General features: G+C 36.7%; 1 protein-coding gene across 8 annotated transcripts in view; it reads left to right on the top strand.

Moving 5' to 3' along the window:
- esyt2a (extended synaptotagmin-like protein 2a) overlaps positions 1–17,637 on the top strand; it is a 41,148-nt gene extending 23,511 nt beyond the window's left edge. Inside the window, exons 10-24 of one of the 8 annotated variants that reach the window (XM_081722766.1) lie at positions 64–146; positions 505–553; positions 1,051–1,140; positions 2,394–2,489; positions 2,804–2,905; positions 5,230–5,292; positions 6,838–6,912; positions 7,684–7,770; positions 7,897–8,046; positions 12,450–12,880; positions 13,092–13,190; positions 13,750–13,881; positions 15,143–15,248; positions 15,474–15,523; positions 16,303–17,637. In XM_081722766.1, the coding sequence (XP_081578892.1) occupies positions 64–146; positions 505–553; positions 1,051–1,140; positions 2,394–2,489; positions 2,804–2,905; positions 5,230–5,292; positions 6,838–6,912; positions 7,684–7,770; positions 7,897–8,046; positions 12,450–12,880; positions 13,092–13,190; positions 13,750–13,881; positions 15,143–15,248; positions 15,474–15,523; position 16,303 (1,614 nt within the window). In that variant the 3' untranslated portion in view covers positions 16,304–17,637. Of the gene's footprint in view, positions 1–63; positions 147–504; positions 554–1,050; positions 1,141–2,393; positions 2,490–2,803; positions 2,906–5,229; positions 5,293–6,837; positions 6,913–7,683; positions 7,771–7,896; positions 8,047–12,449; positions 13,008–13,091; positions 13,191–13,749; positions 13,882–15,142; positions 15,249–15,473; positions 15,524–15,652 lie in introns of those variants that run through there. The other 7 variants (XM_081722765.1, XM_027020843.3, XM_027020844.3 and 4 more) reach the window with 7 other exon arrangements.
- The last annotated feature ends 264 nt before the right edge of the window (positions 17,638–17,901 follow it).

Below are 17,901 nucleotides of genomic sequence, written 5' to 3'. Positions count from 1 at the left end.
CTGTCTGGATGTGGGTGGGTGGGTGTGTGTGTGTGTGTGTGGGTGGGTGTGTGTGTGTCTCAGGGTCTGGTGTATGATCAGCCAGAGCAAAATCTGCAAATTGAGCTATATGATGAAGACCCTGATGAAGATGACTTCCTGGGCAGGTAGTATTTCTTTGCTAGTATTTAAAGGGCCAGACAAAATGTACAGTTTGTTCAATTATAATATAGATATTCAGCTAATGTAAGTATATTTAAACATTCAATAGAAAGTATAGTTCTATAATAAATTATTTACTGATTTAATTTATTTACTTTAAATAGGACTTGGAGTAGGCTCATTTATTGAGCCTAAACTGTCCAAGAAAGGAGAAAACTTTTGCATTACATAACAAATAGTAAAACATATCCAAAAGGCCTTTGACACAAGCAAAAACACCTGAGAATGTTTTTGAGAGTCATGTCGCAATGCTCAACATTGAGAAACTGTACCAGTATTAAAATTAGGTCTTTATTCCTATAGGCTTGTCATTGATCTGAAGGAAATGCAGAAAGAGCAGAAAGTTGATGAGGTGATATTTTTGTGTTATTTCTTTATTATTATTATTTTACCTTTTACTCTTTTAATTTATGAATTTTTGGGAGGGGTTAGTATTTGTTTTATTATTACTACTATTTTACTTCCACCAAGATAAAACAATTAATTTTATACAGATTTTCACTATCTGACTGTTGAGTTAAATGGTCAAAAACATTTGTGAGGAAACTAACTAGTAGGAATATTGTGCAAAATTTCTCAGCAAATTTAATTGAAAATATTGGATTATTGCACACAACTCATCCTTGGTTGTGATTGCAGCAGCAGTCCTGTATGAATCCCAGGATTTTTCATGCATCACCTAAATAAGTAGCTGATGAGAAGTTCTCTAATAGGAAAATTATTCATATACATATTCATCTTTATATTTATGTTCAGGTGTTATAAATTGTTTCTATATTCTTAGCAAATCTTAGTAACCAAATGCTATTCAATTATTTAGTTTGTGTATATGTGTATTTATGTATATAGTGGTTTGTACTGGATGAGGTGACATCTGGGAAACTGCACCTGAAGATGGAGTGGCTAACTCTTCTTTCTACACCTGATAAAATTGACCAGGTATCTCACAATCACACAGATACCCACGGTAATGCACAACAATGTATAGATGCATGCATACAAGCACTTAGTGTGAAAGTGTGAGTGCAAACCTTTTTTTAAAAAAAATCAAAAACACTAATATTCGGACAGGTCACATTTACTTATTGAAAATACTTACATTACCATTTTGAGCTATATAATCTCAGTTACTATGACCTATGAAATTAACTCATCAATACTCTGTTTGTAAAATGACTCCTAGTGAGACATTTTTCATCAGATTTTTACAGTAACAAAGAAGCTTAGTGAAGTAGTTTGAGGTCATTTTATTCTCCTAAATGCTGAAAAAGTACCCTAGCAGCAAAGAGTTAAAAAAAATATATAAATAAATAAAAAAAACAGTTCAAAAAGACTTAGCTTTTTGGACCTCACTGTACATTCATGAACTCACATGTATTACAGGTAATGATCTAAGCATACATAAGAATTCACCATTTTGAGTTTTAAATAGGTCATTCATGTGAATCATGTAGATTCGAGGAAGGTTTTTTTGGAATGGTGTGGGTGTTGCTCCTAATTTAAACACAACACAGCAGCTGTTTATGGTTATTTTTAAGCCAATCCATAGTTGCTATTTAAAATATACGGGACAAAAAGAATATAGATAGCAATCTGTGTCTTTCAAAAGATATTTGAAACTGTAAAACAAAGAAAGTTGTCTGAAACAAACTAGTTAGTCTGTAGCAGCAGCACTTAGCAAACAAGCAAAAACCATTCTGCTGTAGTAGAATGGATGTTTTCTGTATTCCATTTTGTAGTTGGTTTCTGAATTCGATAAATATTCTAAATACTCAAGGAAAAACAAAATGCCCATAAAGATTTTGCTCATGCCTTTTTCTCAGTAATAAAACTTTTGCTTGACTGAACAGCATGTTAATTTCTTCCTTATAGTTTAATTGCTTGTGTGCTGGAATGTTTCATTTTCACATTAAACTCATTAGAATTCTGCCTAGTGAAGAGTTTAAGATTCAGGATGCCTTCAGACCTGCCAACAGTGGGTTGTTTTCATTCCTCAAGATTTTATGCCTGCTAAGGTATATGTGCATTAATTGTATTATGGAGGTACATATGTGAGATGTTTAAGCTGTTTGTGTGTGTGTGTGTGTGTGTGTGTGTGTGTGTGTGTGTGTGTGTGTGTGTGTGTGTGTGTGTGTGTGTGTGTGTGTGTGTGTGTGTGTGTGTGTGTGTGTGTGTGTGTGTGTGTGATGCAGGTGTTGTGCAATATTAGGGCAGACAGAGGGCAAGCTAATGATGGACTCTCCTCAGCCCTACTGCTTGTAAACCTAGACTCTGCCAAGAACCTGCCTGTAAGTACTGGTATAAACATATGTTTGCAAATGATCAGATCCACATGTATATCTGTACATGTGGATGGCCATGGTTCCTCTTTCTATTTCTTGCGGTTTCATTTTCTTTTTGGTCCAACAGAAGCACTTTTGGACTATTCTAGTGCCAACCCACTCTTTTGCTTTTATGCTTCTCATATGTGCCCGGCTCTGTATTCTTGCTACCCATTTCCAGTAGTTTTTCCCCTTCTCTCTACTTACTTCCCACTCCTCCTGGATGCTTTTTTGTCTTTGCTGAAACCTTCACTGCTCTCTGGCCATTTCCCTTGGTGAAGAGTGTGTTTGAGGGTGACTTGGGCAGCGGTTGTCTGAAGGAGCGCCGCTCTGCTGGACTCGTGTTCTGCGAGAACACTGCAACACTCTACCGAACTCTGTTTGTGAGTCTTCAGCTCTGCTTGTGCACGTCACTTCTTTATTCTTTCTGCTCTTGAGCATGATTATTTTATTTGTTCATGCTGGTGTTCTTTTCAGTGTCTTTGTTTGTTTGGCATTACTCTACTGCATGGCTCCTTATATCAGCCGAGCTTTCTGTAACCCTTTCATTTGTTTTCTGTATTGTATTTTATCTGTGTATTGGTAACGTTTACTGCATCTAGGTCAGTCTAAATATGCTGAAAAGGTAAACCTTTTTGCTTTGAAATCTAGCCATAAAGTTTGTTTTACTTTGAATGCAAGTTTAGTTTGAATCCCAGAGCAGAAAGACTTTGTTTAAGGACCAATATTTCCTGTAAGTCTTAGTACATTTCCTTGTTGGTATAGCAGTAATGTTAGTACAGCATGCTTGTGTTTATGCAGCACAAGTCCTCGTGTTATGTTTTTTCCAGGCTCACTTGAGCCAGATAGTAGAATATTGCCTGAAAGTGGAATATGGAATAAGTGAAGTGGAATACAAAGTAAATAATAGTTAGTTTGTGGTCATAACTGTACTGAAAATCCCTAGATTACTATAAGGTATGTAAAATTGTCAAAGAGTAGCAGAAACAGTTTGAATATATTTTTTAATATCTAGTTGTTGAATATTTACAGAATAAGTTAAGACAGTCATACTTTTCAGAGTTTCTGAACACAGTTAAGTATTGTGATTCTGATTACAAAATTAGTGGTTTTGATTCACAGTAATATCCCCAGTCGAGTAGTGGAGACATCTAGAATTTGAAAAATCAGATTTATTGTTATTTCAGTCCAGTGATGTGTACAGACATTGCACATTGTTTAATGTACCAGTACAGTGTTATGACACTGCTTTGATGTTTTTTGCACACTGGCACAAAAGCCAGTCTTAGTGGACTTGTGCATGTTTTTGCTAAAACTTTGGAAAAAAGGACTTGGACTTGGAAAACTTTGGACTTGGAAAGTAGGCGCATGCAATTAAAATAAATGATGAGTCATGCTTCCCATATTTTATTTCCTTTTCACCTAGAAGAAATTAAAAACAGGATTACTTGAAATAAATATTTGAGGCATGTTTTAATACCCAGTGCTATTTACAGTTTTACAAATATGAAAAAAAAAAAAAAATGTTACATTTTTTTATAAGGTCTGTAAATTTTTTGTATATCAATGTAGAAGTTACACCTTTAATGTGTAACTATCTCCATTTTATTGGAATTTCCTTGATGTCCGAGTGCAAGTTGAAACCAGATTTTCAGTTTTATACAACACTTTTGTTTCTGGATATTTAAAATGTAATCTTGGACTTGATTGTAAATGCTGAGTCATTTTGTATAATTCTGGTTAAACAGGACTAATGTAATCTCTAAACATAAACTCATTGTCTTGTTTTACATAAAATGTTTATGCAAGATTATAAATACGGTTACATCTTGCACATCATGCTAAAGTGGTGTGTGATTAAGAACCCTATTATGGATTGCTTTTTCTTCGTCTCTGTCCTTTTTTCCTCATTCATCTCTCTGTGCTTTTGTCATTCAGTCTCAATTTGAAATTCCTTTTCCTATATCTCCAACGATCTCTAATCAAAAACACCCCTTCTCCTTCATAAAATGATATTTGAAATACCAATAATCAGTCTTTTATGTTGGTGGATGTTTTCAACTCTGTAAATAGTATAACTTCTGCAAAAGACATAAGAATTTCTACTAGCAGTCAAATTCTCATGATTTTTTACAAGTTGGGTGTAATTTTTAAAAACATGACTTGGTCCTGTAGTTTTGCATCAGGGGCACATGGCTGCACACCAACAATAAATAAAAAAACAATAGTGGCCCAGCCATTATGTAAATGTATCCCAACATGTTTAAAATGAAATTAAAAAATGATCTCAGAATACAGAATTACCTATAAAGTTATTTGGTCTATAGTTCAATTTATTGTGTTTTATGCGCTAATAAATAATTCAAAATTATGGAAATTTAACTTTGGGTCATGCTATTACTTTAACTGTGTCTCCTTTCCTTTTTCTGTATTATTTTTGGGGGGAGGAGGGTGTTGAAGTTGTCTGGTTGTTCATTTGATTAATGTCTCTTTCATACATTTTATGTTTTTACTGTCTCTGTTCCAGGGTGTTGACTTTGGTGGGTTTTTTGTTTGTTTCTGGGATCATGATTCATGATTAACTTCTTCTTGCATGCTCTTTACTAATTACCCTTCTGTGTGTGTGTGTGTGTGTGTGTGTGTGTGTGCGTGCGCGTGTGTGCATACACATGTGTATGGGGTTATCCTCTTCTTCCTTGGTAAAAAGCGCAATCCATTAGAATTCAACCATGCAGGTCTGAAGGAGTCCTCAATTGATAAAGCACTAAAGGTAATGGCACTCTACTTAGTGATATGGGAATGTATCCAAAGCACCATATCCCCAAGGCATTAAACCTTGACCCTATACACTTAGCAAAATGTATTAAAGTAAAAGTTTGTTTTTCTCTATATTACAACTGAGACCTTGTGTAAAGATGCTGTGATCAAAAAGTTTTTTTTACAAATTACCATAATTTTAACCTTTAAAACAAATAAAGGTTGACAGAATCGCTGTTGAGGCATTGGTTGTCAACCATTATTGAAGTTGTTACAATGTTCCATGGTGGACATTTTTACTATGACCGAACAATTCTGGACATGAATAAGACACAACACCTAAGGTATAAAGTTACAAATATAAATGCAGAGAATGTGAAGTGCGGAGGTTGTTATATAAATAAATTGAATATAATGTGACTAGTTACTTTGGGGTGTTTTAAAGGAAGGCTAAGATTCAGTAAGGGATGTTAATGTGCTACAAACACTACTAAGTGAATGTATTAAAACTAATATTTTAAAAAGGAAAAACCATTATGACTAGTTTTGTGCATAAAATCAAAATTTCCTCCGAACTAGTTTTCACACAACAGTGATTTTCTTTATATTTATACATAAATATACTGCAGAACACGGTAAATGTTCTATTTTTCATTGCCGTTTTAAGAATTGAAACATCAAGCCCTGTATGAGACCCAGGTTTTATCTGGTTATTTTTTCTTTTTTGTTTTCTTTTCTTTTCATATATGCCTGATTTGACTAATCTCAGCCTAACTAAGTCTGTGTGCATGCAAGTGAGGGAGAAACAAATGAAACATATTCTGAAAATGATGTCTAGGACTAACCTAAAAATCTATCATAGGTTCAGATTTAAATCCCACTTTCTGATATGAAATTTCTGATGTATTCATCATGTACACAATACCAATTACATATTGATTTTGCCACTTACAGAATTATGTACATGACAGATACATAAGGCACAAAAAATGGATGTGTGGACACTGGTTTGTGAAATCGTTTGGAAAAATAAATCTAATCTAATGCTGATTACGCTTGTAAATTGTTTAATTTAAAGCAATTCAGATCCAAGATAGACATGGTTAGGGCTTGCCCACAGATCACTATCAAATCACTTCTGAATGAGCTTCATTGCTGCCTGGGTTTAGTCCTTTTAAAAGAGTGCACTGGTTATGTGAGTTCTTTTTCTGTATCTCCAGCAATATTCCTTAAAAAGCATATATACCCATATTACTGTCAGCTCCCACCAAGTGACTACAAATTAATCCATATCTCCTAAAGGACAAAGTGTTAGATTAGATAATGCTAAGATAGCAAGTAATAACTATGATTGATTGATTGATTGATTGATTTTTATTTAAATATTATGAATCCTTTATACAAAAAAATGTTTCAATCTATCAAATATTTGTGAAGTTTTCCTGTTCTTCAAACTAATCTGTATGAATCTTAAAGAAATAGTATTTGATGCTTAAGATGTATGGTTTGGCAACCTGATAATTTTGAGTATGTATAGTTGCTGCCTGTTTCTCTCTAGTCTGCAAAAAAGGTCAGCAGTGACCCCAGTCCTTTGGTCCAGTTTAGAGTTGGCTCCAAGACAGCTGAGAGCAAGGTATGTAGACCTTCACATGATGCTAATGTAATGTTGGTCAGTATTCTGATTTTGTTACTTCTTTTTCATCCATGTGATTATCTGCTCAGTGCATAGCCAAACCTTCAGGGGTTGTTCTACTGAACGCAAATGAACTTTGCACCTTTTAACTTTAACTCTGTGGATTTTGCTGTGCAAAATCTGTGCAACTATTATCTTCATAAAGAAATGCTAATGACTTTAAAAGTGCACTTTTCATTTCTGTACCTTCATTGAAATGTGGTTATAAAATTTTGCTTATACTATAATTACTTTTAGGAAATGGTTAAGTGCTTTTTAAGAACATTAATTATCTATATACAGCATGGCTAAATTATAGATGACAAGCTTTAGGACACAACCAGAGATGTTTGCATCTAAATTCAACATGCTCATGAAATAAATCCAGGGTGTTCAACTGCAGTCCTAGGGACTTACTGCTCTGCACAGTTTTAAGATTTCCCTGATTTAAAGCTATAAATAGTGAAACATGTAATAAATAGCTCTGACTAACTCTTCCTTGAAGAAAAGATAATTACTACTAATTAATTTTTAAACCCAAGTTACTAATAGCTGTGCATACATGCTACCATGTTTGAATATTTTTTTTTCATGGTGTCATTCAGGATTTATTACTATTAATAATCTCCTGAATCATTTTTTGTCAGATGTTTCCATTATAACATGCTATATTGAATTTGATTTTGAGTTTAAGATGCAGTCTAACCACCCCCATCCCCACCCTCTTCATAGATACGCTATAAAACCAATGAACCTGTCTGGGAGGAGACCTTTGTGTTTCATGTACATAACCCAAAAACTCAGGAACTGGAAGTGGAGGTAACAGCACAAATACCAACATGCGTACACACACACACACACAAACACAAACAAACACAAAGCTCTAAATAAATAACTGATGCATGTATAGTACATGTGCATTTGTCTGCTTGCTGGTTTCTGTAGGTAAAAGATGAGAAACACGAGTGCTCACTGGGAACTCTGACTGTCCCTCTGACCGAACTGCTGGAGGCTGAGAATATGAGCCTCAGTCAGAGATTCCCGTTAAAGAGTGCAGGACCCAGCGCTACACTCAAAATGAAGTTGGTACTAAAGGTACATACACAAACACAAAAAGCAAGCAAAAAAAAATACATACTTGCAAAAGCACAGATGCATAGACACAATAACGCATTAGCCACATTATTAAAAACGCCATAAAAATGTAAGGGAGACAGAGATGTTACAGAGGATGTCCTAAATGATATTCATGAGTCATAAATCATTTAGTCAGTCTACTTCCAACCTGTAACTCCAGTTTACTGTGTAATAATGTATACTTAGCAGACACTTTATTAAAAACCACCAGCGTATACTCAGTCTAGCTTGTGTGTGTCTATGCACAGATTTGTGAGGTATCCTATGAAGGGCCATCACTGAACACTTTCTGATATTTTTGGGTAATGTGTGACTTTCAACTAAGCAGCAACACTGACAACTGTGAGACTTGGACCAACTAAACACACTCAGCCATGCCATTACCTCATCACGCATTAATGTTGTGTTAAGAATTGTCCATAAGATCTGATAAACAGTGTTACTTTGGTCAGAAACAGCACAATGATGAACAGGATAGGGTCAGGTTGCTAGTGAATTGTTCGTGGCAAACATAGGCACATGCTAGGGGGAGGCAGCGCATGCCCCCTTTAAGATTTGGAGGGGAGTGAATTCTTTTTTACAATGGATCTTCTTATGAAATCTGTTTGTTTATTCATTTAAAAATGCATTTGTTCTCTATACTAGTAGTAAAAATAAGCCCATCATCAAAATTTTACTAAAAGAAGGAAAATAAATGCAACTGTCTTAGTAACGGCTCTTGAATTTTGCTATATTCTACAGCATTGTAATGTATTTTAACTCTGATTTTTGGTTTACATACTGGCACTTGGTTATGGCAGTGTCTTAGTTAAGCATAATTTTGGTCCCAACATGTGTGCTAGCTAAAGACATTTTGAGTAGACAACTAAGACATTCCGAATAAGAGCACCTGCTAAATGCCGTAAATGTAAATTGGAAGGATTTGTAGAAATATAGACAGTATCCATATAAATGCTTATTTATTGGTCTTACAGACAAATCGTGCATTTGGGAGCACAGCCTTCTTCAGTGTGCTGATGACAATCGTTACCAGGCCACTAATTCTTCATTAAGTGTTAATTGCAAGACTACACCCACTTAAAACATCATTAAAACCAGTTAAAATAAACAGACACCAACAAAAAACAAATAGATTCAATTTTTAGAAATTAAAGATAAACAAATCAATCATTAAGAAAACAATTAAAACACTCTTTAGTGGTCTAGTGAGGATAATGTCACTAGCGCACTGAAGAAGGTTGTGTAATCCCCACTCACCCTCCGGGTTGTCTTTTTTCCTTCAAGCTCCTTGAAAGTCCTGCATAATATCTTAGCTGTTCCCAGGACTGCACTCTTCTGGACAGAGCTCAGATGTTGTTCCTGGGATCTGCTGGAGCCATTCTCCCAGTTTGAGGTCACAGCCCCTAGTGCTCCGATTACCACAGAAACCACAGTTGCTTCCACATCTTTTCTAGCTGTTCTTTCAGCCCTTAGTATTTCTCAAGCTTTTCGGGTTTCTGATGTTGTTTCTGATGTTGCAATCACTCGAGATTGCCACATCTATCACTACGGCCCTCTTCTGCTGTTTATTCACCACTACTATGTCCGGTTGGTTAGTCATTACAAGATGTCTGTATCTGGAAGTCCCACAGGATCTTAACATGGTCGTTTTCCACCACCTTTGGGGGTATTTCTCACTTAGGCCATGGAACTTCCAGCCCGTACTTGGCATAGATGTTTCTGTATACTATGCCAGCCACTAAGCCTTCTAGGGTTTCTGCTGTCTGAGGTACTTACTAAGCACTTTGTCACTTGGGGCCATTATCCTGGTGTATTCTTGAATCTTGGATGTTTTGTCCTGAGGATAGTGGCTCTGATGCTCACTAGTCCTTGGCTCCCCTCTTTCTGCTTAGTGTACAGTCTCAGAGTGCTGGATTTGGGATGAAACCCTATGTACATTTTGAGGAGTTTCTTTCTAAAGATGTCAGTGGCTTCTATCCAGCTAATTATGCTTGCGGGGTATCTGATGACTGGCATAGCATAGATGTTGACAGCCTGGATTTTGTTTCTCATGGTTTGCATATGCCTGTAGGATTCCAAGGTAGTTGTAGCTGCCCTCAACATTTGTTGTATTACCTTTTGTAGTGTGATCCCCTCTGTTCTAGATACCTTCCCTCTCCTTGTAACCATATGACTACATTTACGCAGTCTCATTGGCATTCTGATGTCATTGCTGTATATCTTGCTGAGATTGCTTAGTGAATCAATGTCTCATTCACTTCTGGCACACAGCTTGATGTCATCCATGTACAGGAGATGGCTAATCGTTGCTCCATTCCATAGCTGGTATCTGTAGCCACTTTTGGTGATAACACTAAGGGGCTTAAGGCCGCTGCAGAACAGCAGCGTGGACAGGGCATCTCCTTGGTAAATCCTGCACTTCATGGTGACTCGAACTATTGGCTTGAAGGTGTCCTCTAGGGTCATCTTCCACAGCCCCATTCTTTTCTTGATCAGTCAATCCAGGTGGTGCACAGGTTGGTCTGTCTGGTCTTACAATCTCAAGTGACTTTAATTTACTGGGCCCCTCTGGTGTTCTTGCCATTGCCTTTCTGGGCCTCGCTCATGTATTTAGCCATGTGCCTACTCAGCTGCAATGATGCTGGTAGTTGGATAGAACAAGCCTTTTTTAGGGATCCTTCAGGATCAGGACTGTCCGGCCTACAGTTAAACATTAAGGGTGGGTTCCATCCGTTAGCAGCTGTTTCATTTGCGCTGCCAGGTGCTCATGGAGTGCAGTCAACTTCTTCATCCAGTAGGCATGGACTGTGTCAGGACCTGGAGCTGACCATTTCTTGGATATCTGCTAGCGTGATAGTTCAGGGAGGTTGCTATTTCCAGCTGTTTGTTTGCCACTGGTTGTTGTGTGATGCCTCTTTCTCCCATATGCCTTTCCAGTATTGTTCAGTATCCAGCTTAAACTGGCCAACAAAGGGGTTTCTATGGTGATTCAAGACAAATCGATATATGTTCAAGAAATTGATACATGACTGAGTGATGCCAGTTAATATTTTTACTGCTATTCGACTCCAAAGTTTTGTTTTAGTGGCGAGATAGAATTAGCATAAAAAAGGCCTTGATAGATTGTCATTGAAGAGAATGAATATATATCAGCCCAATCCAGTCAGGAAAGTCATTTACACCTCACCAAAAATTGAAAAGAATTTGAATCATCCTCAGTCTCTAACTGTATATCTGTCTTAATTTGTTAATTTTCATACCAAGGATTTGTTTAAAAGTGGTACTTCTTTTCAAGATATTTGTGTGGATAAGATGAAGATTTCTCTTTCATGAATATCTTAACATTCTCTTGCAATCTGTTAATTGTGCTTTGACATTTAATTCTAAATCCATAGCCTTTCTTGATGTTTTCGGAGCAGATGTATGCAGATTTATCGAAGAGAGATGAAAAGTGCTTTGTTACATCATCAGAGCTTTTTGCAGTAAAACACAGATTACCCTCCTACCTCACTGAAACATTACCATGGGTTACCAACTTTTTAAGCATGTGCTGCATTTGTAATAATCATGAGACTTTTAATGGGTAGACAGTATGTCAACGTTTCCAGATTAGGGGGTATAGTGATGACATACATTGCACAAAAAGTATTTTCCTTTTAAGATTTCAGAAAGTAACTTTAAATGTCATAATAGCATTGTTTGTAATTGTATGTTCACAGTAAATAACTACTCACATCCTCAAACCAATAAAAAAATTGGAGTAGAATAACAAGCTCATCCACCTTTTAAGGTATATTTCTTGGTATGTCTGTGTGGCTTTGTGGGCATGTCAAAATGGCAGTTAAAATCAAAAGTTTGTGAACACAAATATGCTATTAGAAATAAAGATGAGGTCTTTGGTTTAAACATTTAGTGAAGCTGGGTCTAGAAATAGGGGTGGTGGGCTGAAAAATGCCTCCTACATAGAGAGGCCTGGAACATTTTATGGTGCATTCATTCTGTAGTTTAATTGGTTTTGATAACATTTGAAGTGGTTGTGGTCTTGCTATTAGGACTATTTAGTGGCCTGGTGATGATTGCCATTTGAGCACGCTGAAGAAAGCCATGTGCCAAAACGTATGTGTGTTTTGTTTGTGTGACCAATAAATAAGAAGCAATTATACTAGGCCTGTCCACACTTGATATGTAAAACTTGATTTTGGATTCAGCATGTTATAGTTTTTTGTTGTTTATTAAATATTTTTTGTTTGTAACATGCACGGTATCCTATTATATGTCGTTTAGGATTAATTGAAAGCCATTATTAATCAGTAACTTAATGTTTTGGTAGCTCATGTTATGTCTGTTTGTGTGTGTTTCAGGTTCTTAGTTTAGAGAAGTCATTGGCGTCAGACCACCTGTCCTCACTGCAGGTTCGCAATCAGGCAGCCAACGCCATTCCAAATGCATCAAATTCCAACCTCCCCCAAAAAACGTCAAATTCCAAGAACACCCCCAAACCCTCGAATTCTGCTGTCAGCCCTAAGCCTCCTTCCCAGCTTCCCAGCTCTATTCCAGAGCCTGCCCAGCCCATCCCTGAACGCACACCATTACTGGAACCAAAGTTGAACAGCACACAAGTGGAGGACTCACCTGTCTGTCTAGCACACATTGGAAGGAGCTCATCTAACTTGGCAATATCAGGTTCTCAGTTGCACCTCAATAGCAAAGAGCCAACGCCCAGCATCGCCTCAGACATCTCTAATCCTTACGCTGCCCAGGAGCTACAGCACAGGTTGCAAGAGCTGCACAAGTAAAGATTCACACATTTATGACTCTGTGAGGTTCCTTAGGGTTTAGTGTTTGTCCTGCTATTATTTTGTCTCTTTTTATTAATGATGATGATGATGATGATTCTTATCATTCTACTATATTCAAAGGTTTGTGCTGCCTTTTGTTTTATTTGAAAAATTAACACAAAATGTAGTAGTATTCCAAAATTGTTTGTGTGTTTGTGTCCACAGTGGTTCCTCTACCAGTTATTATCCCTTGGGTGAGGTTCAGTTGACAGTCCGACATAGTCTCCAGCGGAACAAACTCATAGTGGTAGTTCACAGCTGCAGGTAGACTCCCAAAACTCCACCTAACAATCTACACATCCACACAGAACTCCAAAGAGAACAAATTCATAGAAGTGGATCACAACAATACCTCACACAGGCAGAAAGAGCTCCCAACGAATCAAAATGAGAGTAGTAGTTCATAGCTGTGGGTAACGCAGTCAGAGATGCACTTCAAGTAACACAGATACACACAAACATGTTGCTGGTAAAACACGCTCACACAGACACGCTGTAGGCAACACGTGCACACAGATGTTGCAGATAATGCATGCTCACACAGGCACGCTCTAGGTAATGCACACAGATATGCTGCAGGTAACATACGATCACGTAGGCACACTGCAAGTAACCCATGTGCACAATAAATCAAATCTTATGAAAAACATGAATTTTAGAGACAGGTATGTTTGATTAGGGATCCAACCAAACTCTATGAAATGTTGCCTGTTCCGATGCACGGCTTGTTGTATATGAGGGTGTTGTGGCAAAGGTGCCATTTGGGATTGCTGCCCCCTGTCTTTGCCACAGGTGTATATATGACCTACATGTCTTTCCATAGGAATCTGATAGCATTTTCAGACAGTGGCTCTGACCCATACGTGCGTCTATATCTGCTCCCTGACAAGCGGCGTTCTGGGCGTAGAAAAACTAGCACAGTGAAGAAAACCCTCAACCCGGTCTATGACCAAACGTGAGTGCCTATGCTTCTCTCTCACCCACTCTCTGCTGGTTCAGTATTGTTTTTGTCCTGGACTTCTTTTTGACTTGAAGGAATACATGAATACAGTATCTTAAATATGAAAGCCAGTATCAAATATCATCTATAAAGTGTAATGATATTCTGTTAGATGAAAAACTGATTTAAAAGGGTCTAATTAATTGCTTTTGATGGCCATTTTCCTGTGCTTACATCATGCTGCACTAAGTCCTTTTTGTTCTGCCCAAAGCTTAGTAGACTCCCAAAAATATTCTTCCAGAACCACCCTAATTGTCTGTCCATCAAATTGGTTTCAATGGAAATGCTATATACAGGGCTCACCAGATTACAGTCCGCTTATGGTGCACAGCATCACAAATCACATATCAAATAAGAAGCAGAGCAGAGAAACTCCCACATGCCTATCAATTCTGCTGTCATCATTTTTGTATGTGTGGGCATTCTCCAAGATTTGTAGGATCCCACCCATTTCATGAATTATGCATATAAACTCTCATGCATTAAAACACAGTACATAGACCACATCCACACATCAGATGATAATTTGAATGATGGCATATATTACTATAGCATATATTACTGGAGTTGATCTTTAATAACTTGAAGTGAAGTTTGTTAGCTGACCCTTTAGAGTAGTGAAGATGGAGATAACGTAACGATTTCATGTTTGAATTGAGTTGTATGTATTTAACTACTTGATCTTTACATGCCATCTGATGCATCATCTTTAAATATGTTACTCTGCTGGCTAGCTAGTATGCAAATCTAGTAAATGTTGCTATCTAACTTATGTTAGCATTAGCTAGTTTTAGCATTAGCTAGTTAAAACAAGCATTAGCTACTTTTACTTAGCTATGAGATTTGTAGGGTCAGTAATGGGTCAAAGGAAACAGCAAATAAATCACTAAGGGCACTCTTTTGACTTGGCACATTGTACCAAAAGCAAATGATTTTCAGATTAAGATCTGCTCTCCACTACACCCTTCTTCCCTGTCCCACAAGTAATGTTATATAGGTGATGGGCATTTCTGTCAGTTAAAGAGAAGTTGATGAGGGCCAGCTGAAAACTATTATGAAACTGTGCACTACTTATTTTTTTCTCTTTCTCACTAGTTTCTTTTTTTTTTTTTTTGAATTATCTCTGTGCATTTATTAATGTTGAGAGACTTTTAGAGTATCTCATATGTACAGATTTTGTGTGTGCGTGCATGTGTGCGTGCGTGTGTGTGTGTAGATTTGAGTTCAGCGTGTCACTGGTAGAGTTGCATAAGAGGACTCTGGACATAGCAGTGAAGAACGGAGGAGGAATTTTGTCCAAGCACAAAGGTCTTCTGGGCAAGGTGGGGAGAGAGTGATAGCAGGAGAGTGAGTGAAAAGTAGAAAACAGAAAGGGCAAAGCCATAACAATTATAGCTTTTGATTTTGTTTAAATACTTCATGTTCTTATAATTTTGTAATCTTGTCATTCACTCCAGATTATTATGATTTATTAGCAAGCAGCCATGATCTATGTACGTAAGACTGTACAAACCTATCTAGTTTTATTTCCATTATTTGTGTGTCAGGTGTTGGTGGATTTGTCATCAGTGGACATATCAAAGAGTGTTACCCAGTGGTGAGACATTTATTTATTTGCTTATTTATTTATTATTTATTTTTAAGACATAGTTGACCATGAGACATTATCATGAGTTTGGTTGGTTAGTTGCAGTCAGTATGTAACCATGTTGGTGTGTCATGGCAGGTATGAACTGAGTGAGGATGGAGTAACGAAACCCTCTTTTGTTTAATCAGAAGACTCACACATCCAGCCTCCATGGACTCTCTGCACATGGACTACCTTATAGAATTGTTTTTAGCTGATATATATATTATATAATATACACATACACACACTGTTTTTATGAACATATTTTTATGATGCTGAATTACAGACAAAGGATATCTTCAGATTATCTGAGGTTATTATCTGTGCAATACAAAAAAAAGTATGTGTATTTGTGTCTGAGAGTGAATAATATAAGAATGTTTGTTGAAATAAATTTTGAAAATAAATATATTAAAATAAACCAAATGCACATCTAAAATGGCAGAGAAATGCCAACAGTCACAGCTGTCTGTCTGCAAGAAGAAATACATGTTTTATCCATACATATACCTTTCTGACAGATGGTGTGTTCCTTTTCACCAATATCATGTTACTCATGGTCCTCTATATCTACAATATAACAAAATACTAATCATGTTAAGCAGACATATTATCCTTAGTGTTGTACATCCATGTATCATTCCAAACACACACTAGGAACATGCAATGTACTGTTCACATGCAAGATATTTAATGAAATGTATATAAACATCAAAGCCTACTCTTCCTCCCCTCTTGTCTCCTAGATGTGTGGGTTCTACTCTCCACTTAGGGTGGCTGTCTGCTATTTTCCATTTTGTTTTTGTCTTTATAAATAAGAAGTTTGATTATTAGAATAATTACATAGATTGAGATTAGAACAAAGTGCTATTGAAATACTCCTGTGGGGCAAGCTTGCTTGTGCAAAGTGTGTGTGTGTGTGTGTGTGTGTGTGTGTGTGTGTGTGTGTGTGTGTGTGTGTGTGTGTGTGTGTGTGTGTGTGTGTGTGTGTGCCTGTGCCTGTGCCTGTGCCTGTGCCTTACTCTGGTTAGGTGTATCAGATGAGCTTGTAAAGCCAATAAATTATTGCAACAAGCAAAAGAAAACTACTGTCAGCATTGAATGATGTTAGATTATTTTGTATGCGGCAGCCACATAATTAAATAAAAAGCACTGAACCATACCAGTCATGCTATGACCTACATCTGAGTTTCATTGTCTCCTGATAAAGCATTTGAAATTAAGTTCTTAACTAGCCAGTGACCATCTGATTGCACTTCCTTCACCAAGGGCATCTACAGATTTATATAATCTCAGCACATCATAATTTTGTGCTTCTTACCTGATGTGAATCATGATCAACTGGTAATGGTTGGTGATTGGTGGTTTAACGCATCAAATGACCCCTTCCTGCAACACAGTTAGAAAATTACTCAAAATCTTACAATGTAAGTAGGATTAATCTCAAGACTTATACTGTAGTCAGAAATCTGATACTGTGGGGCTAACAACTACCTGCATAGTATAAAATCACATGTAGTGTACTTGTCACAAAATGCAGACAGCAGTCATGTGCATTGGGCTTTGTGTGGGTGTGTGTATATGGTGGTCTTTACCTATGGTCTTTTCAGTAAAGAAGATGCTGTGCTATATGCATATTACAAGTAGTATCTGATTCTACCTCGCTGTCTCTCCACAATTTTAACATGCCTGTTTTTTCATTAAAAACATACAATTGAAAAACCACATCAAATTAACATGAGCTCTTTATCCACCTTTGTGAACATCCGTTAGTGACTGGTTTTGTAATGTCACACATTCTAAGAGTTAACATATTAATGGTAAAAATTAACATAGTATTAATTGTGTAACATCTGTAAAGCCACTTCTGAGATTTCTCTATTCCTTTCTCCATTTTTTCTTGCACCTGATGCCACCTGATAGAATAAAAGCCTTTAGATGGAAGTTAGTCATTCAAATGTAATCATCAAATTCATAAAAATTAATTGCTCTGCTTCAAAGTAAGTTATTTGTTTGGAAGGCAGTTTATAATGTACTGCACAGAAAAATGTGAAGGACAAATAAACATTTCTGAGCATTTATTGATTCTGATTGATTAAAAATATAACTAATAATATCAGATTTTTAAAAATTGTACTTATGATGCCATTTTCCAGTTGGCAGAAATCGAATTGTGAGTTTGAGATGAAACTGAAGAATGTCAGCTTTCATTTTGACTTCATCCTGAGATCCACAGCAATTTTGTTTTGTGCAATTTTATTGTCTCCTTGGTACTTATTGTTGCTCCTGATGACTAAAATTGAAGAACTATTTTAATCATGAAGAAAAACTGTACACTCTGTAGG

The sequence above is a fragment of the Electrophorus electricus genome, chromosome 11 (assembly GCF_041902795.1).
Source record: "Electrophorus electricus isolate QZ-2024a chromosome 11, ASM4190279v1, whole genome shotgun sequence".
NCBI classification, from domain to species: Eukaryota; Metazoa; Chordata; class Actinopteri; order Gymnotiformes; family Gymnotidae; genus Electrophorus; species Electrophorus electricus.
Note: the sequence above shows the minus strand (reverse complement) of the source record. Positions and strands in the feature narration are given on the sequence as shown.